The sequence below is a fragment of the Cuculus canorus genome, chromosome 4, assembly GCF_017976375.1.
Source record: "Cuculus canorus isolate bCucCan1 chromosome 4, bCucCan1.pri, whole genome shotgun sequence".
NCBI classification, from domain to species: Eukaryota; Metazoa; Chordata; class Aves; order Cuculiformes; family Cuculidae; genus Cuculus; species Cuculus canorus.
Genome location: NC_071404.1, coordinates 35,949,861 through 35,976,216, shown reverse-complemented (window position 1 = coordinate 35,976,216; position 26,356 = coordinate 35,949,861). Strand labels below are relative to the sequence as shown.

General features: G+C 36.4%; 1 protein-coding gene across 26 annotated transcripts in view; it reads left to right on the top strand.

Annotated features, from left to right (window-relative positions):
- TENM3 (teneurin transmembrane protein 3) overlaps positions 1 to 26,356 on the top strand; it is a 1,341,795-nt gene that overhangs the window by 1,192,364 nt on the left and 123,075 nt on the right. For 18 of the 26 annotated variants that reach the window (XM_054065057.1, XM_054065066.1, XM_054065065.1 and 15 more), the window contains 2 exons: positions 11,976 to 12,213; positions 17,243 to 17,335. In XM_054065057.1, coding sequence (XP_053921032.1) covers positions 11,976 to 12,213; positions 17,243 to 17,335 — 331 coding nt within the window. The remainder of the gene's footprint in view (positions 1 to 11,975; positions 12,214 to 17,242; positions 17,336 to 26,356) is intronic. The other 8 variants (XM_054065064.1, XM_054065078.1, XM_054065077.1 and 5 more) reach the window with 1 other exon arrangement.

The following is a 26,356-nucleotide window of genomic DNA, read 5'->3' as shown; positions in this document are numbered from 1 at the left end:
TTTAGCCTTTGCTTACTCCTAAAGAAGCAGCAGCATCTCTGTTGCTGCTGCAATTGCCTGGAAGGCAGGAGCATTGTGGAATTCAGCTTGCATTTGCTAACAGTACATGGGAGATTTCATCACTTCTCACTGCACCATGGTGATGATTTACTCTGTGCTTATTTGTGTATTTTGCCATTGTTTCAAAAACATTTATTTTAGCTCTGCTCTTTTTGGGTCTTTGAGTACACTATCTAGTTGGCTACTTAAATCAAAGAGTCTAGTTGTGAGCTGTGATTTCTCTACCTTTTATCTGTTCTGTCAGTGTCTGTCTTAGAACTACAGCAGTGATATTAAAAGGAAGAGCTTACTACTACATGAATCAGCCATGTTTTTTTAAGGAGCTTGGTTCAGGCGAGAAGCTGTAAAATTTAGCTAGAAAGTGATGTGAAAGATCACTTGCTAGAAGCAGCTTTGGAGCAGCAACACAACTAGGACACAATGAAAGTATATACAGGAAAAAGGAAAGCCTGCAGTCATTTATGAAAATATGTATGGAATTTAAATGTAAGAAATGCTGATTTTCACAATTTGCTGTGCTTTATACATTTAAAAAACATATTTCTGGAATTTCCCCTCCTAACTTTTTGTTTATTATTGGACATAGTTGTTTATTATTGGTTGTAATACAGTCTGCTTAAGCTGCTCAGCATACTGCTGTGAATGAATTGCGGAATGAATAGGGAACACACAGGAATGTCTACGTAAATCACACTCCATGTCCACTGATACCTCTGAAATTATCTTAGATTTACTTCAAATGCTGTGCTAGATATGAGAGAGTTTGTTGATAAGTTAGATAAGCTGAGACAGTCAAACTTGAAAGTACAGTAGTTTATTTTTCAACTCTTAGAAATTTGGAGTTTGTTTGATTTGAGGGTTAATGATTCGGTCTTCCTTCTGAAAATGGAAGCAGCTGTACTGGAAGCCCAGAACATCTTTTAAGAAATCTTTTGCAATTGATTTGTTCTTTTGATTGATACCTAACTAGACTTGATTGTCATTAGAATAGAATAATATCTTACTAAAATCAAGAGGTTGGGCTTTATTTAAAAATTTAAGGAGGAAGAGCAAAATTCTACTTTACAAGTAAGCCTAAAAAGCTCATTTAAAGTCATTAGAGAACAATAGTTCTTCAGTTTGCTCTTGTGGAGGCCTCCCCCTCTTATGCATTTCTCTTCCTCCCACAGTTAAAAGAATAAAGTATTTAAAAGCTATTTTGGAAGCTTGGTTCCCTATTCTTTTCCTTCTTTCATAATTAGCATATTCCTTATACTTGATAAGAGATAGATGAGTTAACTGATCTGGAAACATAAATTTATCTGGTGATCTACTGCTTTATTTCTTTCTTGCTCTAAGGTCCAAGCTGCAGAATTTTTACCTTGAACTCTAGAGGCCAGAATTAAACTCCCTTTTTAAAAGTCAAGGATGTACTGTAAGCATCTCACTTCTGTGTTTTTTGTAAAAGTTTAGTTATTATATTTTTCTAATAAAATTGTATATGCTTTCTTCTTTTTCTTAGAATTTTTCTCTTAGCTGTTCACTTTTGTGCCTCCTCTGGGTATTATTCATTCAACCTCTTTTCTGTGCAGTTCTACCATTTTTTCCCCCATGGTTTTCTTTTCATCTTTCGGCCCCTGTTCCTTTTTCATTTCCTCCAAAGCAAAACAGGAATCCCTCTTATCTGAACTCTTTCAAATCTGATGAAACAAACTCACCTAGTTGTGCTTAGAAGCTTTATATTGTATTTTCCCATTCCTAACTTATCTTTCACAGATTTTATTAGTGTGGCCTTGTGTTCCCAGACAAGGCTGAACATGCAGAAATTGGTCAAGAATTTCATTATTTATAATGAAACAATTTGGGGGCCTTTCAAACTACTTTTGAATTTGTGCACTTACAAGTGGTGCCATTAACCTTAGCAAGTCCATGACAAAAATTCAGTTGATTTAATTAGTGAAGAATTCCCCCCCGGCTCTTGCAATTAAGGAAATCTCTCGGTTTGCTCCTTCTTCATGAATGTCAGCTATATGTCAATAAAAGTCAGGTTTAGTAAGTGGTAAAAGAGCCTTTAGATGCTATTTTATAATTTTTATTGGGAAGAAAGGCAGGTTTTTGAAGCTCTGGTTGTGTCAACTCTTAAGTCATAATCCTGACTTGTGAGTGTGTTTTTACAGGTTAAAGATATCGAAAGTTTGGGGGGGGGTTAACCTGTATGGTAGTAACTGTGCTTCTAAAGTAAACAGCTTTGGCAAATTATTTTTCTTGGAAGCATTGAGAAATAAAATCAGAAGATGAAGAAAAACATACTGTCGTAGCTCACTTTGGATTAATGATTTTGGATAGAAACCAAAATTATCTAACACTTGAAAATGCTAGGAAATCTATTAAGAAGTCGTACATCAAACTTAGCAATCTATACTGCACTCCAGTTAAACATGTGGTATGAATTGAGTGCATATATCAACACACTGCCATTTTGCCTGAGCCGGAATTATAGAATTTACCTGGCTTACCACTTAAGTATGATACTTGTCTTTTGTAACGCTCATTTATGAATCACAATTTTTGCAGTCAAAATTAGGTGGCTGTTTGCATTTGCTATAAACATAAGGTGCTGGAGGAGCAAAACAGGAAATAGGGTACTCTTCATCATTTTACCTGTGTTTTACAGGCAGGTTTTGAGCAGGTACTCACAGATTTTTAAGATTAATTCCAGTTCCCTGTCAACATTTTGGAAAGCTGAGTTTTTCTTTCCCTTAAAAAATCTTTCAGCTGGACTTCTCCATTTTTGTTTCATGTTTTGTTTTCTTTCAATGAAAACCTGAATTCTCTCCTTAAAAATCTAGCCTTCCATTTGTGAACTCAAAACGTGTTTCTCAACTGATTTCTGTGAGTTATCGGCAAAGAACATCTGTAGCTAGCAATAATAGCATAACTTTCTCACTTCTGACTCTAAACAAGGAAGAAAGATGATCTGTTTTATGAAGAAACAGGGAAGTCTATTCTGAATAGAGACAAGTCTGACTTTAAGTGAAGCTTTGGGCTTGGTGATCCCCAGCCCTAGGGAATATCGCTCTGGGAGACTGCTGTCCCCTGGGGAGAGTGTTCTGAGCCCACAGTCCTGCAAAACAACTGAATCTTACTACAGGGAAGCCAGGCCAGGAGCATACCACCAAAGGTTGCATTATTATATTTTGAATCTCTGCATAATGTAAGCTGAATGTCATTTTGTGTCTCAAGTGAGCAAGCTTTTGTCATTTCTCACCATGTGATAACATCTTTTCCCAGTATGATCTTCAGGTAAATTGTTGGAAATGTCAATGATGTTTTACCATTGGAGGGATTTGTTTGATTTCACAGACCTTGGGTCCTAAAAAGAGAATAGAAATAATGTCTGTTAGTATCCCTGCTAAGTACTGTTGTGGGTTAGCCTGGAGTGGAAGGAGATAGCATTCGCATAGTATGACAACAGGATTCTAAGCACACCATTGGTTCTAATTCATTCAGCGTGCCTAGCTGCCATCACGTATTTTATCTTTTTTATTTCTTTTTCTTGTAAAGCAAGATCATAAGTATGTTACCCCAGCAGGTTAAATTTCAATTTACTTTAGCAATGTTTGTGTACTTTTATTTTTTCATCTTTCTTCTTAAATCCCTCTGGGGATAAAGAGGCCACTATTAGGAAGACTGATTGCTGAACTAGTTCCACTATAGCTTTTTTCACTGAAGCTTAAATATTTGTCTCTGTTTCAGCTTTCATAAGGTGATTAAGCCATCCTCAACTCAGTTGAAAACCTGCAAAGTTTCAGGTTACTTCATAACTTAAAATGCCAGATGCCTTCTGGATGGCAGCATCATCAGTGCTGTGCCTTGATTCAGGTGAATTTGCTCTCCCAGCCTGAGCTCTATCACCCCATATGCTTTTGTAGATACCTTCCGTTAGCCGATCTCTTATATGGTGCCATGGTCAAGAAGGCATGGATCATTATATGATATTTAAATTAAACAGACTTTGGCTATCATAATACTGACCACGTGTTACATTTGCATAGAAGGGGTTAATGGAGCAGTTGCAGGCTGGAGGGATGTGTTGGAATGCTTCGAGAATCGATTCTAGCTAATGGAAAAAAATGTTACAAAAGTGAGCTGGTTCAGTTCCCATAGTGAACAACAGAGAGTGGAAACAGCATTTAATAAGCCTTTCAGAAGTAAATCCTGCGATTTTTCCTTTCACCACCATCTGTGGAAGAAATGCCCACTTTCTTCTCAATGGGCAGTATTTCTTCTGGCAGTGTTTGCCTTACTGTGTCGGGTATGAAGAGAAAGATTTTTATGTCTTTGGTCAAAAAATATTTGATAAATATGTTCTCTTCATATGTCCTCTAAGACTTAAATTTTATTGACTTTGCACATTTTTGTTTAAATGGAAGGTTGACCAAAAATAACCATCCCTAACATTCCTCTCAACTTCCCCTAACTATCTGGTTTCCAATAAAGTGAAGAAGTTTTAACTGTATGCATCTTGTTTTACAAAGATGGATGCTGCAAATGAAAATCCCTTTTATATTTCTGGATTACAGACGAATGTTGTATCTTCAGATTTATCTGTGTGGTTCTTCTATTTTAGAAGTTGAGGCACTTATAAGATTGGCAAACATAACCTGATTGTTGTGAAGATAATGCGTGATTATTACATTTGTTATGGTTGTTTGGAGTTTTCTTACTATGCAGTTCTCATGCAGAGTTGAGGGGCATACGTTAATTTTTTTGCATTGCTAATTAAGATGATTATATACAGATTTAAATTAATTTTTTTTGTTCCATCGATAAACATCACTGCAAAAACCAAGTTTTATTTTGCATTTGAGAATTGGCGTGATTTTAAATGCAGGGCATATTTGTTGAGAACCATGAACAGTCTTTATGAAACCTGAAGAAGATTTGTGAAAACAGCCTGTAATAAAAATCACACATGCTTCATAAAACACTACTTGATAGATATCACTTGCACCATTAAGAACTAAACGACAAAGGATGTAATTTCAGTTCTGGCATGCAATATTAATCGGAAGCCTTTAAAGCATCTTGCTGATGGGAACTATGACAACATGACATTGAAGAATTACGAACTAGAGGCATGTATCTTAATCAGATTTTCAAAGTAAATGCCATAAAATAGAAAGTTATTTTATCTATCTTTACAGGGTCACATATCATATAGGGTGTATAGCTTTTTGGTTTGTTTATGCTAAAAATACCAGGAACAAAAAATTCTGCCTTTCAAGTAAGTTTGAAGTTCAGCTCATATGCTTCAGAATTCTTATTGTGAATAGATTGTTGGTAACTGATGGTTTCTGTTTGCTGCAGTAATATTTCTAAACCATTATGGAGAACTGAAATATAAAACATAGCTGAGCATGCACAGATACTATCAGTATGAAGCTGTTGGGAGGGCGTACTTTGCTAATGGAAGGACAAAGTTACAGCTATACCTTTAACCTGAAGTAACACTCATCTGAAAGACACAAATGAAAAGACATAGTTAAAAATACATTGTTAAAAAATCTTTTTCTTCTGTTCCTAAAGGCTGTGGTTTCCATGTTTCTTTGTCTTCCAGTGTGTATTTAGCTGGTAAAGAAGCTTCCTTGTCTTATAGGATATAGGAAATTAGCAGTGTGTACTTTGGGGTTTAAAATGCCAATGTTACATGTTAGGGACTATCCCACTGCCCTTCAGAGAACTCCTGCTACTTCTCTCCTCTTCCCATCTCATAGATTTTAGACAGACACTTACCATGTGTGCACTGTGAGACTGTTTTGAGTTTCTCCACAACAAAGTAAGTCTTTCTTCCCTTTCGCAGGAGAAAGAGAAATTATTTCTCTTCTTAAAGAGAAATAATGCTGAGAGTTAAGGAAAAAAATTGGAATATGAACAACAAAGTTGAGGTTTTCTTTATAATTTCTTCCAACTTTATGTTGCATAAGCAAGGCAATGCAGAGCATATCCTGCAGTTAAATTCACTGGTAGTTTCTCACTCCCTGGTAGCTTGACAGGTTGTCAGACCCTACAGGCAGTGTACTGATGAGGAGACAAACACTGGCCCACTTTGATCAAGCTACTTGTGTGACTTTTTCCCATTTTATATTATAATAGTATACACGCAGACACACAAGATGCATATCTTGATCAAAGTGTCCTTGTCACTCCTCCACATACATGTCACCACGTACCTAGCACAAAAGCACAGAGTGCTTCAAGAGGAAGGCTGTGGCAGCAGCTGCAGGTTAATTCTGTTTCCACCTATATGTCCATTAGTTGTAAAGCTAGTCAGGAAAGGCTGACAACAAATCAAAGTGGTGGTGGTAGGTACTGTGTTACCTCCTTCCTTGTGTGTGTGTCTGGGATCCTTAAAGCAGTTGGCAGGGCAGAGACAGTTTGGACATGGATAAGATAAAACAAATAGTTTGGATTAACATGTTATCTTGCCTTACCACTATAGCTTGCAAGTAAATGATTAAAAGGGAAATTTTGAGTCTTGCCACTTTGACAGAAAAAGTACACTGAAGCAGTGGTTCACTCAAAAGACAGATATGCCCGATTACAAATGAACACTTAAATATGCAATTTTTCTCTAAATCCACAACCTTCTTTTTGTTTTCAATAATTAAATACAGCTTCTCATGAAAGGTGCTCCCAAACCAGACACTTCTGGACTGAATGATTTTTCTTGCCTGCTCAATCACTGAAGCTTTGTCCGTAGCGGTGCAGATAGCCTGTCTTAACCCTCCATGAGTACGGACCTTTGGGAGCACTAGGAATAATTAAGCCATAATGTCCAGTTTCTTCAATTTGCAGTGGTTTCTAAGGTAAATCCCACTTCAACTTACAGTACTTTTGGATATATGTCTATGTGTCAATTAGGTAAACTCTCAAGTCTATCAAGTGTTTATTGAGGAAATCAAACCAGTTCTTATGGAAATTACTTTTGACTGCTAGCAATCAAGGGCTAGGAACCCAGGGACCAGTGACCTGGAAATAAAATGTTTTGTTACAAGTTTTTTAAAACATTCAGTCTACTCAGCTGCTTACTCGTATGTATTGTGGATAGTTCCTTTACCATTGCAGATACTGTTCTAAAGAGAGGAAAAAAGGAATAACCTGACCGGAAAGAGTTAAAGACTCTCACAGACATAGATGTTGAATTACATTATGTTCACATTTGAAATGTTTATATCATAATGGAAGTCATTGCTTTTGTGTTTGTCATGGAAACTCAAAGTTAACGTTAATTATGCACTATTAAAAAGCCTAATCCTTATCAAATGGAAATCACCTCTTTTTCCTAGATGAGTAGCTAGCTGACACATCTCTGTGATCTGTCTGTTATAGAAAGGCTATCACACAAAATGTGCAACAAATTAGTTTTTTCATGAATACTTGGTCTGCTTTTCTCCTTCTGAGTTAACCCTTTTCCCCCAAATGGCAGTAGTTATTGTAAATCTCTCTTCTCACCTTATGGTTTTGCATATGCATTTTTCTGTATTCTTGCATATGCTGTTCAAATTCTGTTACAATTAAAAGATAACATTAATTAAATGTAAATTACTTTTTGAAAAAGAAAACAGAAAAAGATTTTGTGAAAGACTACAGAGTGCGTATAATTTACCTTTAGAATTGAAATGGCTGCTTTGCTTCACTGTGGTTCCCTAGGGTAAATAACAATTTAAATATGTTTTGAAAAATTCATATAACTGTAGTAAGACAGTTTTCTACACGTTTTCTTGTGACTTTTCTGAGTTCTGTACATATGTTCACATGCATAATTATCTGATGCTGACTTATGCAGCAAATGCCTCAAAAATGTGGGGCTTTTTTTGTTGCAGCTGCGCAGGCTGGTTGCTGGGCCAATTTACATTTGCTTCTTGTTGCAGAAATCTTCTCTTTAAAATGAATGGGATTGCTCTACAGGTATTAAAGCTTAGACTGAGCAAGAAAGTTTTAATTAAAACTTACTGGTTTTAGACATAAGTCCACCTGTACGCATACCTGCTAATTTTTAGTGTAAACCGGACATTCTCATTTAATCAATTAGAATAATATTTAAAATCCAAAGCAAAGCAACTGTAGCTTTCTGCAATAACTTTTAAGTATTCCAACACAAGTGTGCTTTCTGAGACTTAAATACTCTATCTTCTCCAAGATAGTTTGTTAGAAGGAAATTTCTAGTAATTTCTTTGTTGTGAGGGCCTTGGTCAAGTCCCAAGACTACTGATCTTTTGTCTAACTGAAGGAAGAACTGTTTCTTTCTAGGATAACTATTTTCCAACAAGCTGTTTGATAAAGAGGAAGGAGGAGCTACAGATACTGGCCATTGTTGCGTGCACGGGAGTGTTTTCACCAGGAGCGGTTTCCAGGGTGGCAACACTCATGATGTATCTGTGTCATGCAACTCCACTGTCTTTATCAATTCCTTAATTATGAGAAAAAAAAATCCAGCCCCAAACAGTACTTTTCTGGCTCTGAGGCTAATTTCTCAGGAGACCTGTGCAAATCGCTTAACCTGTGTGCCTCAGTTTCCCTATAATGTGTATGTCACAAGGATGTCAAGAGGCTTAGTTGCTACATAAGACATAGCTTTGTGTGAAACTTGCAATACTGAAAGCTGTTCTTTACCTTTAACTCCTTAAAAGAGGAGTAAAAAAGGGGGAATCTGGTGCTGGCTTAAGAACAGCATTCAAAACTTGGATGTTGTGATGAGTATATCTTCCTCACAAATCAGTGGAGCAAGATTAAAGTTTCTGTTAGAAAATGCAAGGCAATCAGAAGAGCTGTAGATTCAGGAGATCTGACAAGTTGAAGAAAAGATCGAAAGAGCAGTCCTCAGTGATCTCTCATTTAGAACAACAGCGTAAGACTGAGGAAATTTAGAGGAATATAGATTTTTAAGTCTATTGATTTATGGAAAATCTAATCTTGTTAGGCTCAATTCTACCTGTGGCTCTTGCACAATTAGGAGAGGAATAAATCATACTTGATTTTTCAGGAATTTCTGATTCTGTGGAGGCAGTGGATTCCTTACCAATTGAAGTCATGTTCAGACACTAGAAAAATGTGACCTGGCAGCATCCTATGGAGAAAGACAGTGGTCTTCAAGGGCGTGCGATCTTTGTGAATTTGCAGTTGCTTTGCTCTTCTAGCACCCATCTAGAAGGATGGCTATTATAGGCATTATTATTGCATTATTATTATTATTATTATTATTATAGGCATTATTATTGTGCATCCCATTATAGGCTGTGCCTTATAATTACAAGCTCATCCCACAACTCTTCATTTGTTTATGTTACTCTGTAGTTTCAGTGTCAGTAGCATTTATATGTTACACAGTAGAAGGGCTTGGTAGGTTCACAGTCAGTTTCTGGGGAATAATCTAAATCCCGAATAGTGGCCTGTGTAGCTGGCCTGTGGGCTAAGGAATACAGTTTCACTCCTCTGGTACTTACTAAATCTATGCATTAATTTGGAGAATGCATAAATATCCTTTACAGAGCCTTTACTATCCTTCTTGCTCTCTGACAGAGTGTGCAGGAAGGTCTGACATCTACCTGAGACAAGCCTGCAGGCCTGCCATAGTGCCCTTACTCACACCCTCCATTGTGCAGAACAACATTATTTTATCCTCTGCTTTGTCTTTAGCAGAGGATGGTGTCACATCTTTAGCACTAGCAATTATAGATTGAAAGATTGATTTTTCAGCTGAGATTGTAAATGAGAAGAGAAATTAATGAAGAGGAATGTCAAAATAACATTTCAGCTGGTAGGAGCTGCAGACGAGGACGGTGTGGCACTGATCACGGCAACATTGTTTAACAAGGGTAGACAGGTAGGAGAGTCAAAAAGGGAATAACAAAGACAAAAAGTCAGGGTCTTAAGACAATCTTGATTAAGTAATTTATCTGATTAAAACTAAAGTAATAAAAATTATTTAATCTGACTTGTTATTTTTTCCATCATGTAATTAATCATTTATATGTGTATATGTTTACACATGTACATGTATAAATGACTACGCAGGCACCTGCACACGGATATATATATATATTTATATATAGGCATAGACTTACATGCTATAATATTTAGGGCCACAGTTCTGCACCAGCCAAAAAATAGCTTGTGATCTAAATCAGGTACAATTTTAAGTAGACATGGGAAAAAAAATCTTTGCTAGTGTTAGTCTGTTAGCTTTCCTTTAGCTGTCTTGTTAAAATGTGGCTTGAAGCCTTGATAGGGCTTGTAATCATATGGGGTGATACCCTTTGTGTCAGTGTCAGTAAAGACAAAGCTGATCAGTTGTTTCATTCCTAGAAGGTAAATTTTCATTAATGCAGTACTGATTTGGTGTTGAAAACCTTATTAGCAATGTAAATGCTGTCATTATTTTAATGATAGATGTAGGCATTGCTGTTGTTTATGACAAGTCATATTGACCACGTAAGATAACTGGAGAGGAGAAATGGGGTTCTGGGAAAGGGAATTATTTGAATGGCTGGATTTTCTCTTTAAACTTAGCATGTGTAAGCCTTACCATTCTCAAATTTTTCTTATGTTCTTGCTATTAAGTTATTTTTGTAGTAGTCACCTGTAAGTTATTGGAAACGTCTGTTTCAACATAAATAATTTTCCAGTGTTGTCTGTACCAAGGTGTTATTATTATTGGGTTTGTAACAATCTGCGGTTATAGCCAGTTTCAAACAGGGAATTGTTCATGAAGATCAAACCACTAATTTAAAAACTATGTGAAAGTATTATACTGCGAACAAAGTGCAGGTCCTGTAACTTATGCTCTGCTTAAGACTTTGTACTATTAATTATGCTCTACTACATTATTTTAGGAAATAAATTGAACTTCGAATTACATATTGTTAACTGTTCCATTTTTAAGTGTCAGCAGTCTTTACTAAATCATGACAAATGAAGTGTCTTGAGATTCTTTTAATTCTGTGTTCATTGTGTTGTATGGCAAGGTTTGTCTTCTGTTTATGACTTACTTATTACTGATTTTATAGAGCAGATTGCTAAAACCTAACATTGATTGAGGTACTTGATTGTGGGTTTTGCTGTTTTGAGGTTTTGGTTTTAAGTTTTATGGGCGTTATGTGCTTTGGTTAAGTCAAAAAATATTTCCTTTTGTTTTCATGGACTGACTCTTTGATCACCTGTGACTTAGTCCTAACTGTAGTTATATTGCATAGTGTGAAATTGGAAAATCTGTTCTGTGTGTGTTCTAATGGATGTGACGGTCATTAAGTATATGAGTCTTCTGACGTTGTAATCAGATGTGATTCAGTCTGTTAAATATCCATGAAGCAACATCTGCTTCACAGAGTGACCTTCTGCTAAAGAATACTTAGCATCTATTAGCAGATCATAGTGCAGATCTGCCTTATTTGAAATGCACTAAACTAGAGTAGTCTACTGCTGTTTAGCAGCTAGCTTGTAATAATTTATTGCAGTTAAATAAAGCTTAAAAAACTCCATTAAATAATTATAGGGATTATATGCATTTCGAAAACCTTTGTGTTCTACTGAAATTACCCATTTAATTTCAGGGTTGGTTTGTTAAAAAAAGCTGAAATCTAGAGGCACATTAGGGGATCTGTCAGATGCTATTTTCTGTAGGTGTTAATAAAACCAGATTAAAAAAAAAACTGAAACAAATTAAAACCAAAAGCAATTTTACCATCTGTTGTATATTAATTAGAACTTTGTGTATCAAGGGTAAACTTGCTCTTAGAGAATGTCACTGAATGTCTGCTAATAGAATAATATGCAAATATATTAGATGATAGGATTATATTGAATTTGTCATTCTGTTCTGGTTGTATCAAATGTTAAGATGGTGTGTAACAAACTTCAATTTTCTTTCTTCTTAGAACAACCTCCAAATAACCAAGGCCAGTCGACCCTGCAGCCTTTGCCACCTTCTCACAAGCAACATTCAGCACAGCATCACCCATCCATCACCTCACTTAACAGAAACTCACTGACAAATAGGAGGAATCAGAGTCCGGCCCCGCCGGCTGCTTTGCCCGCCGAGCTGCAAACCACACCTGAGTCAGTCCAGCTGCAGGACAGCTGGGTCCTTGGCAGTAATGCGCCACTGGAAAGCAGGTAATTCCTTAGGTACTCCTACAGACTGTGGCACTTCTAATGAAAACGTTTTACTTGACAGACAATGAGCAGCAGCTAATATTTCCTCTCATTCGGCAAACAAAACTGAAAAGTTTTCAGTACTAAAAAAATCTATCCTCTCTCTAAAATCCAAAATGCTGCCTTTTTCCCTTACAATGACCATTGCAGAGTAATTGGACTCTGAGAGTATAGTGATATTTCCAGACAAGTATTTTCCTTCCTGTTCATAATTTTTGACTTTTGAGTGTTTGAAGAAATTTCTTGCCTAGCTTGACAGATATGTTATGTGTCAAATATATACTGCAGTGCAAATTGAATGTCAAGGAACTTTCAGTAATACTTTTTACCTCTTGCAATTGGTCTCTTTAAAGAAATACCTATGTGAGACTAGGTGTTTTTTAAACTTGTCTAGGATTTGGTGAAACAAAACAATGGACATAGTTTTGATATAATGATAAATTTGTCCTCATTTCTTTTTGTCTTTTACAATTGATAACTGGCTCTAGGGAAGAAGCAGCTAATATAAAAGGTGACATTAGCTTCTTTACATGCAAATGATGTATGATGCAGAATGATCTATAAAAAAATTTTATAGGACTTGCAGGCACACAGCTGAATTTACCTACAGTGATTCATTAATACTCCTGTAACACTCAATCAGCACTAATTTTTTATTAACAAAAGCCATAATATTCCAATTTAGTCATCAAACTGAGCATTTATAATTATATTGAAGCTGACAGTAGTTCTTGAAAATGTTTATGAAATCTCTTCAGTTCATTCTTTGAATCCTTTTAAAATATGTTTTCTAGCAAAGTAAAGATAGTCCAGCTGATTTTGACTAATTTAAAATGTACATGATCTTAAGGTTCTATGTTAGGTAGTTTTGTCCCTATAGATGTTTCAGGCAACTTGTACGTCAAGCTGTTGGGAATGGCTATTCCTTCTCTTATCTTTCTTGGACCCTCCTGTATTGCATATGAGACACTTTGGAACAGAACTCTGCTGAAGGGATTTCATCATAACGTTCATACAATTTAGAATATTAAGCAGGAGTTTTCTGATAGAACAAAATTGTAGTGGGAATAAGAGGTTTTCCAGGCACCGGTTGATCTTCAGTGGATGGGTAAGGTCTTTGATGTTTGCTTCTATTGCCATATATGTTTTTATTGTGCTTATAAAGAAAAAGACATAGGATTTGAATGAGAATGTCACTTCCAGCCTGGAGTAAATATTTTTAGCCAAGTAGAGTCTTTTCATCTTTTAAATGTTCATGATTAAGAGCTAAGGGTATTGTGAGCGTTCTGGTTTTGAACGCTTGTGAATGAGCTGAAATGTGAAAATTTCACATAAAAACTGACAGAGCCCTACTGTAGTTTCTCTAATAGTCTCACTTGGTTGGAACTCTGGAGGTGAAGAACCCATCTTATTTGTCATTGATTTTTCTCTTTTTGGTTAAGGTTCCCTACTGAGTGTGATTCTTAGACTCAGTTTCAACTATATTAACAACTTTGTGATAGGTCTCTTCCTTCATCCTTTTCTCAGCCTAAAAGAAAGTTTGTTTCATCTTTGGCAATATTTTAGCTTATGCCCATAGTCAGCTCTTTTTTTCCCGCTCTCTTTTTTTTATCTGACTTAGATGACGGCCATTTAGAGGTACAGAATGTGAATGTCAGCATATATATATAGCTATCTTTCTATCTCTATGGGCTCATATTGGTGATGGGTGGTATAAAAATGACATACAACTTGCTGTCATGTGTAGCTGGATAGTGAATAGGCTCTTTTTGTGTATGTGCATGTAGGTAAGAGGGATATATTTGCAAAGCCTGAGGGAGGTTTTAGTCCCTGTCGTTTTGCAGTAGTAACGGAGGTGACTTTGAAATATATATTTCGTAATATTGGATTCAGTCGTATATTTAATAGAAATTTCTGCAATTTGGCTCTGTGTAGTGTTAATACTTTTGTGTAAAGCATTGCTGTTAGTGGTTAAGTGGATGAACTGTGATGTGACAGATCAATAATGTCCGCCAGAAATTCCAGTTCATGGGTTTTTAAATATAAAAAGACTCTTTGCTTAAAATTTTACAAGGGCCTAAAACAGTCACTTGGATTATGTGAGTACTTCTTTCATCTTTGGTGCTGTCTTTAAATTACAGTGAGGTTACTGAGCAGTGGCAGAAATTGTCTTCACTTTATTGGGGCTAAGTAAAACCTACGCTTTGAAAAAAAAAGGTAAGGAGGTAAGAAAATATTTCCTGCAGGTTTCCTCTGATTTCCTGCAGACTGCAGAACCCTGTCATTGGGCATTTAATGATCTTTACTCTTTGACTCTTCCCAAATCTGCTGCAAGTTAGGCTCGGCTGCAGAAGCAATAGACCTGCTGAAGAAGCCAGCACCATAGAGCATTATTAACTTTTGAAGAAATAAAAAAGCACGACTATGTTGAAAAACTTTCCATTTCGTTCTTTGAAGTACTGGTTGGATAGCCAGCATCATGCAAATATATGACTACATGTCAGGTGCCTGACTGTTATAAATAATGCTTAAGTAATTTAATTATTAGTAGCTTTTTTATTATCATAGGTGTTTTAAGTTTTTATCCACGTACAAGATTTAGTGTTGAGGTCTTGAGCACCAGGATCATTAGTTACAGTCTCATGGTTTTGCATTCTAGTATGATCTAAATTACTGATACTTAAAAATATTTAGTAGATCACTTCTTTAAATGCTTTCTCTGTTAAATATTTCAATGTGCAGAATTTTTCTAATGCAGTCAATTACGTGTGTTAGAGATGTGCAAAGGAGAAGTACTTCAGAATTTGTAAATTTGTTGATAAAAGGAAGCTGGTAGCATCTCTTAGTGCATTTCTCAGGCAATAGTTCTTTAATTTTAGCCATTAAGTGTCTAAGATAAATTTGTGAGCAAGGGGAAATTTGCATATTCCAATCAAGGAATAAATCTCTGAGAATGTTCTGTAACTCTGTTCCGAATCTGCGCTAACATGTTGGTGACAAAGAGTTTTGCTTTTTCTTAGTTGATTTGCTGTATAAAAATTTTTTGGGAAGATGGCTTGTATTTTATATCATGGACTGATTTTTTTATAGAAACTAACCAAGAAGCTGATATGGTTTTCATAGTCTATACTGATACTGCTTAATCTTCTCTTACTCCTAACTGATAATTTTAAAAATAAACTGGTTAGTGACGTTACTGCGTTCAGATATTTATCTACTAATTTTGCAGAGAAGAAAGAAGGAACTGGTTGAAGACATTCTTGATGGCTGGAAAATATTTCCCCATTTTGCAGAATTTAATAAAACTACTAGAATACCTCAGAAGTGGTACAGACAAAGCAATTCCTAGACTGTGTTGCTTAAAAACCATTCTGCAAGCTTGATCCAAACTTCATTTTAGAATGCAAAGGTTTTTGAATCGTGTAGAGTGTGATGAACATACCTTTGTGTCTTTATTGGAGTGGATTGCCAATGAAGCTAGCGCCTTCAGTATTGATTAAGGTGTGGAAAGGGTGTTGATAGTTTCCAGGGAAGTCTTAAATCAATTTGTGTAGAGGCAGATTGATTGTCTGCAAAAGCACAGTGTTGCTGGAGGTTAAAGTCTGCTCAAAGCAGCTATTTTATGCATTCCACCCACTAAAACAGTGCCTGATTTAATCAAATCCAAAATTGTTCCATTCTGTAAGTCTTCCAGGTTTTCACACATGGACTTGATTAGACATGTTATTCATATTGAGAATGCATGGTGCAAAATAAAGGCAGAAACTGGGCATGGATTTCAAGTCTAGCACTTCTGTATATCATTGTGGGCATGCCACACTGCAGGTCTGCAAGTTGCAGGAACAGGACCCTACTGAGATTGCCAAGAACATGGATGCATTTTTAAAGATTGGCATGCCATAATTGTGGGGTCAGTATATACATTAGACACACTAATTAATTCAAGAAACCAGTATTGTTTTCAAAGACTAAAGTTGAATAGGAACGTTCTGTTTCCTTTTGACGTTCTCATGCAGACGGGTGCTCTCCAAGTGTCTGTGTTTTAATCCAAGCACACTGGACCCATATGCTTATAAGCTTCCCTTGGTGTGAATAATGTCTTGGTTTACATTTTTGCTTGATCTCTCTGGCATCCTTCCTGCTCAAAAATCCCTTGCTGTCACCATGAATACTTGGAATTTGACCATGCTGCGTATTTCATCCCCTGTCTCTTAGGCAAGCACTGGTAGTCCAGAATCCAGTAGTATTTGTACAGTATTCCTTGAGTTTATCATTCCCTCTTCAAAGACATGCAATCATTGAAGTAATCATGGATCCGATTTTTTTCCAAAACCAATCTTTTCCTGTTTTAAATAGGACAAAAGAAATATACAGTTCTAAATAAAATAGTAGTGCCTAGGATTTTTTCCTCCCCCTTCATTTGCTTGCCATTCCCTGTGAGAAGCAGAGTCTGTGGTCCTTCCTTTCCCTCCCCTAGTGCTGTGCATTGTCATTTGCAGAACATGAGATCTCCACTCACTCTGGTAGTCAGCCCTCTGAATATTATCTGGCTGACTGGTTGTACCAGGTGGCTAGCAAGAGACTGTCTTTTAAATAGTCTTAAATTCACTTTTATAACTTCATATCTGGTCCAGCCTTATCAAGTAAGCAACATCCTCCACTCTGTGCTGTTCAGTTCTTAAGCCTGTCTGCCATGGGCAGCAGCCGTGGATTTTATTCAAGGACTTGCACGTAATAAGGGATCACAAAAGGGTACTGACCACCTAATCGCAGCTTTGTTAATATCGTGTCTTCAAGTTACAATCCCGCACATAGTTCAGAGGACAGCATGGAAGGTAGATAATTCCTGCATTAAAAACACAGTTGCAGTTTTGCACCTGTGGAAAAGAATGTTATATGACAGAATTAGTGTGTTCTTTTTGTGGGTTCATCCCATTCTCCAATTTGAAATTGCCACTCTAATTTCATCTTTTTGTATCTTTGTGTATAGACAATTAGAAAATCAAGCAGTCCTTGCAAATGGTCATGACAACCTTATAGAGATGGATGTGTTTTCTCCAACATATCACGATAGCAGTTATGGGTATGTGATTCTAAGTGTTTGCATGATGCTAACTGTTGACACAGAAGACTAAATGTGATTTAAAAACAATTTTGGTTACAGTACTCAAAAACATCTGTGGCAGACTTCCTTATCTTTCTATCTGATTTTTTACTTAAATAATTTGTCATACTGACTCATGGTAAATACAAAACAGTAAACTTTGACTGCCAAATCTTGTTTCCTTTCACTTAAGAAAGCAAGTATTCAATTGAAGTTGTATTAATTCTCTTTGTCCTGATTCTGCAAGCTGTTGCAAACTATCTGCATGCCTACACATTTGCCAGATCTGATCCTTCATTTGTAATATATTTACTACTTAACAAATGTTTGGTTTAGAAACATTATGACATATTATTGTAGCATAAGAAATGACCAATCATAGGAGACAAAAGAATTATGTGTCTAATTGTAATATTTGTTACTAGCTAGTTTGAAATTATTAATATAATTTAAAATATAAATTTTAATATAATTTAATAATTATTAATATAATTTAAATATATAATTTGAAATCTAGTAACTGCTGATAAATAGATAACTGGACATAGCAACGGCCATATAAATTAATATTTCAATCCGTTTAAATAAAATTTCTGTTACACAATTGTTCCATATCTACTTAACTTTGTCATCAATATCTGTCTTATATTTTTAGTCTGTTTCATCATTCTTATGCCAAATCAGTATACTTGATTTCTGATCCACACAAAAAAAAAGCTCTGACAAAGCAATGCCATCTCTAATGTGTCCCAGCCTCTTAATCAGCACAGTATACTAAATTTTAGTGAAGAATTATTATACATAGATTTACCTTTTTTATATATACTGGGGTAAAAATCAGAGCGTTGTGTCCAAATTCTGTTTAATAATTGTGACTCCTAACATTATGGAAAGAATAAGGTGCTATTTATTTAAATGACGTCTGCATCTGCTTGTTATTAACTAATTAATCTGTAAAATATATTGACACTGTACATTGATCTGGTTCATTTTCCAAAAACTCTTAAAAATTTCACTTAGCCACAATTTAAAATGAACAGGAGGAAGAGAATGGTATGTTAAATTCAAGTAGTTAATCATTATCAGCAAACTCAAAGATAACTGCAAATATTTCCTATAAGACCCTAATATATTTTCTTTAAAGTAAAAATGTAAGCTTACTGTATTAAAAAAGAACAAAACCAAATATTACCATACAGTACTGATTCAGATGTGTAATTGCTGAAGTGGAGTTAATAGAACCATGCCTGGTTTATGCTATATATGTTTGTAACCAGACCACCAAATGCAAGCGTTTTGGCAAATGGACTGTGTTATATGAACTACCAGTTAGTTTATACTAATTCAGGTAACAATACAATGAAATTTATCTTGTTTGTAATCCCTTCATTTTTAAAATCATGCTAGCAGGGATCATCTCCTGGTGTGAAAGTTGTCCAGAGATAATAACACATCGATTTCAAAGTATAATAGATTTGAGACTAGAACATGCTATCAGCATGAAGATTCAGTTTATCAACCTCACTAACATACTGTGTCACAGCTAGAATCATTATATATTTGTTTCTTTGTTTTCATGTCATGATATACTATTTGTTAGTTTGTATAGCTTAGAGAGAGAATAATAAACTAATGAGTTTGACAAATTTAGTGTTAATAATGATAATAGAAATAGACATTTTGCATAGCAATTCTAATAATTCATCTGCCTAGACCTAAAGAATAGTCCTTTATAGCTTCAAGATATTTGTGCATAGCGCATTAGTTATCACAAGACAGCTGGAAATCTCCCAAATATTTTAATGGTGTTTATTGTTGGCTTTACTTGGTACCATTATTTTCTCTAATATGTAAACATGTTTGTATACATGTTGACAAATCAGCTTAGTTTGAATATAAAAGTCTGGTTTTCTTTTACCTAATCTGATAGTCCTCTGCCGAAGTTATCTAGATGTCAAAATCTGAAAAAAAAGTGAATGACTGTATTTGTATTTCTTATGAAGCTTGCTAGCATTTTCTATTTCTATAGAATGTCCTCATTTTTTTTTAATTTCATATTTTTGCAGAGTTAGGATTTAAAAACTTCCTGTTGTACTTAAGTAAGAATTCAGTGCAAGGAGGAGGGCTGGGGATTTCTTTTGTTTTCTGTTGGGAAATAAAATTAAGGAGAGCTTAGTTTAGAAGGAGAGACCAGTTTGTCAGGTGTGCAGAGTGGAGAGAACTGGAAATGGCTAAGCACAAAAGGCATAGGAGTGTGTGTGCTAGTGGGTAGATGGATTAGTTAGAATGAGAAACCTTCTCATCATCACCTAGAGGTGATTAGAAAACTTCTAGGACTAACTCAAGATGGTGAGAAGCCTTGGCTTGCTGGCATATGCTCTGCTAGTGACAGAAGCCAGAAATAATTCAACCAAAGATTTTCTATATATGATGGCTGATAAGCCTTTCAAAGTAAACTCTGAGGTTTCTTCAAAGTTGCTTAAAAAATTGTATTAAACATGCAAAAAACCAAAAGTAGAACAATGTCATCAACATCATGCAGGTAAGCCCACAAAATTTACAAAGTTAAAAGTTAACCTTTTTCTACGGTTGCATGGCTGCTGTCATCCCAATAGGTGCAGCTTGTGCTGAACCGGAATTGATTCTGGAGTTTCTTTCTATCACATACAAACAGGTGAGAAAACAGCACCAAACATCATGGCGAAGCAAAGACTTGGGTGACTGGTGCCAGCATCCAGCATCTCTGATCATGCTGATTGCACCAAGACAAGGCTCCGCAAAAGCATTTTTTGGAAATTAGTACATTTAGATATAAAAGGTCACCCTCTCCTGCACACAAGGTGTAGTGCTCTGCCTTGTTGAATCCCCGAATGTTGGTCTCGCAGGTCGAGAAATCTTGGCAAGTTGCATATGAGAAAATATGCAAGTGTAGTGTACAACTTCCCACCAGGAAGAGATAAGGACTGAAAAACAGGAATGACGGTTGCATCACATATATGTAAACAATTGCCAAGTAGGTGGTAGTGGCTGTAGCTCGGAGGTTGTGGCAGTGCTGTCACTGCAGTGACGTTAATCTGGCTATTTGAGTGACTGCAGTTAGCATGGCAGTGGCAGCACAGAGTTCATCACGAGTTATTGCAAACTTGGAATTGCAAGAGAACCACAGCTCTGGACACCAACAAGTGAGCTAAAGTTCACAGACCCATTATGATAGAAACTTCAGCCTGCTTGCAGCTTGAGGCAGAATCAGATCCTATCGATCACTGGCAGAATAATACTTCTTTAACTTCCCTCTGGTTTTATCTCCTTTTAAAATGTCCAGTAGCTCAGTCAGAGCTTTCAGCTTCAGACAAAATTTCAACCTTTGTTCCAACTTCTGAATTAATCTTTGTGTAAATAATGCAGTTCTGAGTCTCTCTGAAACCACGTTTGCTTCTTGAAATTGTCTCCGTGTGCCTTCTGAAACATTTAAAGTGATTGTTCTCTTTCAGCTTTATGAAGACAGCAAGGACAGTAAAAGAGATTGGAAGAGTACTTTTGCCCTAACTTTCTTCTTTGATTTCCTCTCAGAAAAAGCTTAGCTTATTCAATATTGAAGACAGGAACTGGCCAAGATTAGAATACTTCATCTCAGAGACAACTTTCTCTCTTTTTCTGTACCTTGGCAGAGATATGATTCCAGAAGAGCAGAGAACAAGACTAATAATACTAATATAAATTTTTAGTGTTCACGTGAGCATTTCCAGTCCTTACTGTAAAATTCTAATTCTTTCTTCTACTCTCTCTTCCTTTGGAGAGAGGAGAGCTGAAATAGCATGAACGTTGTCAGTTTCAGAAAGTGAACTAATGGGCTGTCAGGTTTACTCCAACTGCTTCCTCCTTCAGAAGTGTGTATCCCCAACAATATCCAGAGCCAAGTCACTTACTGTAACCTAGATGGAAGTCTCTGTAAGTCCTTGTCCCCTGGGAGACCCAAAAGAAGCCTGCAAGGAGAACAAGAGCCACTTGACATTTTTTTTCAGCAATACATAGGTCTAGTTCAACTCTGCTTTGGAAGGTAGATTATAGGACAATCCTGCGATGAAGAGTATGAGTAATTAGAATTGTGGCAGGTTTCTTTGGTTGCCCACCCAGCACCACAAGGCATTCTTTGCATCCAGCTCTCCTGCTCACTTTTGCAGTGTTAGCTTCCCTTGCTCATCTTCACAGAGTGCGGCATAGCTGAGAAGAGCACGAACGAGCAGGCTCGGCCAAGCTGGCTGATTATACTGGTTCTTTTGATCCTAGATATGCGTATACATATCACAGAAGTGAATTCCCTTGTCTCTGGGAGAGAGAGCTAGCAGCGCAAATCTGAATTTGGAGGAACAAATGATAGGATATTTACAGGTATACTCTGCATGCTGTAGAACTATATTCTTTCTTCCATTACTGATAAAGTATGTGCATTGCACAGGAAGAGATTTACTCTTGCACACCCAAAGAGAGGAAGTTAGGGGCTATTGTCAGTATCCAGTCCTTCAAGTTACTGTGTCTTGGTGGCTCTCACAGCAGATTGGCATACTGTTGTGTCTGACTTGCTGTTTGAAGCTTCAGCTGAAGGTTACCATGCCTGGTGTCTCTTGCCTTTCTCCAGCAGTATCCAGCAGCGGAGTGGTAACCTGCCAGGGGCCAGATGTGAAAGAACACACAAGCAGTAAGGAAGGCTCTTGCAGCCCCAGCAGTATTTTTTTTTTCTTTCTTGGCTTTCAGTCTTCAGTTTGTAAAGAAAGCAGATCCTCAGTGTAAACCTACCCAAATTCAAGTAAGTGTTACCATATGTAAAGTGTTTTTCTGAAGCATTTGAATAAGCTGTTAGAAGAGGCTTACCTCCAGTTCCCACAGATGTTTCCTCTGTTTTTGCATATTCTTCTCTCTCTTTCTCTCTCTCTCTCTTTCTCTCTCTCCTTCTCTCTTTCTCTCTTTCTCTCTTTCTTGTTCTCTTTTTCTCTTTCTTTCCTTCTTTCCTTCTGTCTTTCTTTGATTGCTCCCAAACTTTGGTCGTCATTTGATCTGATAGGATCTTGGAGCTTTTTCCAGGATTATGGTAGTATTAATATTAGCTCTGAGGAAGTGGAAATTCACTTTCATCTCTTCCTAAGCAACTTTCTGATTGCAATTCTGTACAGAAAATAAACTGAGACAAATTTGCAGCATAACGTAGTTTCTGTGCTGTCTTGGATTTATGTTAAATGCAGCCATATGGCTCTGTGGAAGTCAGTCATAAGCCTATGCTAAGGGCAAACACCACCAGCTACAAGGTTTCATCTCAGAAGAATGTTAACAGAAGATGAAGACAGGCATAAAGTGCTCATGGAGAAACAAAAATCCAATTCCTTCTGGAGCCTACTGGGAAAGCTGATCTCATGCATCAGTGAACCAGAGTTCATATGAGACCTAGCTAGTAATTTCTGTTATCTTTTACATCTTCCCTATAATGTCAGTTGGCTGAGATTAATCTTCTTCTTCCATCTGCTTCCTCAACTCAGTGCAAAGAATCAGATTTATTGATGTGATCTATCCATTAGTGAACCAGGCTGAGCTCTCTAATGTCAAGTGGCAGGTGAGGGTCATGGTCTCATTCAGACAGCCCAGTTCAATCCAGCATGAATAGGATCTGTCACCAGAGAGCAAGCACACCAGTTGGTAGATGCAGTGCAATGGTTGATAATGATCTTGAACCACTATTATTTCCACAGTTAATGGTTTTCTTCTGATTCTGACAGCTAATGTATCTGGTAGGGGTTTTGTAAACAAACACAAACCATGATAACTCATTCCCAGGAGGAAAAATTCAGATGGTTTACATTAAGGAAAGTCAGAGAAAGATAAACACAAAAATGTAAAAGAGAAGTTGCAGCAACCTAAAATAGCTACAGCTAGTTATATCCATTTTCTCCTGAAGTTACTTTTTAAGATGAATTGATTTCTTTGTATGTAAATGGCAAATAGAATGCTTCTCCTTCTCACAGAGAATGGCACATGCTATCTTTGTATGTGTCAGTAAGGATGTATTTAAGGTGGAGAATGAGAACTCCCAAATGTTGGATGCCTTTACTGTCCGACTTCCCTATGCCACTTCGGACCATTAGAAAAATAAGAAGATAAAGCTGCAGCTGCCCTTATGTCTTGCTTGCTTACGTTGGCCTGGTGGTGCTGCAAAGCTGTTGTAGAAGGTGCCATTGCTCTTCTAAAAAGAGTTTGCTCTTTGATTTGTTGCTGTTTCCTCTCCACATAGGTGTATTTTGAATAGGGACCATTTTTGGACAAAATGTGGAACTTTAGTTCAAGTGAGCAATCATCACAGCTGTATTCATATTAGATAATTACAGGGTTTTTTTTATTCTCAGAAATTCATTAGTACCATTTTATTAAACATCAAAACCAAGTCATTAGGAGTAGTGTTGAATTCCGAGCAGAAAAGTCACATCTCCTGAAGGTCCTGAGAAGTAAATACGTCATCAGAACATTAATTCAATAAAATCTACATTTCTCTCGACTTGCATTCACTTAGAATGAATTTGATAGGAATTTTTCTACCTCTTGATGAGTCTGATTGATCTGTTCCTAATTGTAGACATCTAAGATGTGGTTCTTACAGCTTCATGCCTTGGACAGAATCCAGGGTAATGAATTGAGGACCTTAGCAAAATGTATGAGAACATTTACTTAGGCTTGCCTACAAAAACTCTTAATCCATATAAGAACATCCACAGATTCAACACTCTTAGAGGCAAATAGGTAATTTCTAATAGAGTTAGATAATGGTAGATTTGCATTGGTTTGGGGGACAATATTAACCTATGTCACAATATAAAAATTGGTGTTCTCATTTCATAAAGTACTTAGCCTGTGATTATAGAGGGCAGAATGATGTTGCCTTGACTGGAGGAGTCAAGTAAAGTACAATCATCTTCTGAGCCTACAGTGGTGCCCTGCACTGGTAACTGCAAATATGTCTAGGGGTTTTCTCAAACTGCAATAACAGATGAGTAAAATATAACATATTAGTGGGCTTATCACTTACATGAAATAAATTTCTAGAGACTCATGGACATACTTAATTATTTGGATGTCTTTTTGTACCGAAGGGTAAAAGAAAAATTAAAAAAATATTAGGAATATTTTTCTTTCCTCTTCTCCTTTCTGTTACTTTCTGTTCTATCATTTTCCAATTGTCAGTTTTGTTATAGTCCCTACTGAAACAACAGGTATCTGAAAATAGCTTTCCTCAACTCCACTGTTGCTTTTGTCTGACCCATAGAGAGCCAAAATTTGCTTTTTTGCTTTAGGCAACTACTTTTTCATGCTTTTGTGTTTCACTCTAAAAATAAAGTGAATCAAACTGTAATATTATAAAAACTTTGTCGTTATGTACTGGGGGCAAACAGTTCATACTCATAAACGAACAAGGGAATGATCTGTTGAATTGAAATTGAAATTGATAGAAGAAAATATGTTTTGACACGATGCGTGTTTAGCTTACAGAACAAAATGCCAGAAGACATAAGTCAGAGCGTGAGTTTTGGACTGTTTAGAGAAAGAGTGAGCTGTTAGTCAATACATAATCTAGTTCATGCCCTCCCTTTGCACTGCTTGCTTTCAGACAGGGTATAGTCCCGGTGATCTGCCCCGTGTGGTAATTCCCATTTCTGCTTATTTAGTTACAGCTACATGCAGATTTTGCACATGTAACTGTTCTCTATCACCTAAGCCTACCCTCCTTCTCCACAGTTTCTTGAATTAAGTAATTTGCTCATTGTACTGCATATGCTTATGGGAATCTTACCCCTTACAGTGTTTTTCAGACAGTGACCTCCTTAAAAAGTCCAGGTCAGAGATAATTTCTAACAGTGAATGCCTGTTTTTGTGTAGTCTTCTGAGTGTTATAGCTGTTCTTTCTCGCTGGTCTTCTGGTGGTGGTCTGTATATGTAGCTAAAGAGCTACATATCATTAACATCATCATAGAACCAACCAAACAGACCACATGCAGGGTGGTATAGGAGAGAGTACTGCAAGAAAACTTATACCGCAACGGCAGCAGGATGTTTGTAACTGATCACAGTGGAAACTCTATTCAGAAACACAACCTAATAGATTTATTCTGCTCCAGATTCTTTAAATGGTGGTGGTATGTAACAATACACAAGATTCAGAGATTTGGGAGGGAGGGAGGGTTTTTAAGCACATATATTCCAAATACAATTTTATTCTGCATCGATGGTATTGTACCTCCAAAGGTAAGGATTGTTTTATTGTTGTATATGCATATGACTTAGTAGTATTGACTTTTATTCTGTGACAGCAGTCATCATGTAAATAATAACATTGCACAAAATAACAATAGCTACCTGGCTAGGTATCTCACTGGCAAGGTGATAAAATATGATGCATGTTCTGACATACTTAGAGAATTTGAACAGAATTTTGCTGAGCCTTATTCACAATTCCTGATTTAGTACACATTTTGTAAGAGAGTTCTGTGTGACTGTTAATAGATTATGGCATATTTGCCATGGGATACAGCACTCTATTGGTGTGGTTGTGCTGTATGAAATACTTTAATACAGAACGAAAATGCTGCCAAGAAAGTTGCTAGAAATAAGGTAGAATCTTTCACATGTCTTCTAAGTATCTGCAAAGCGTTCTATATATAATGCCCAAACCCACAGAAATCCTAACTACAGATAGCAGTGAATCGTTTGCAAAGTGAATCAATCTCAGCATAAGTTATAAAAAAAGTCATGTACCTAATGTAAAAATTATATTAGGAACATTAGAATTATGTAATAATTCTATACAAATTGGTACCTATCTATTTAAAAGTTATGTAGAATATTCCTTTTGCCCAGTGAAAGTTTACTTGTGTAATATCTGTGCATAATTCAGGTAGTCTGGATTCTAGGGCTTTCCATACATATTTATGTAATATTGCATTCATTGATGCCTAGTATCCATTT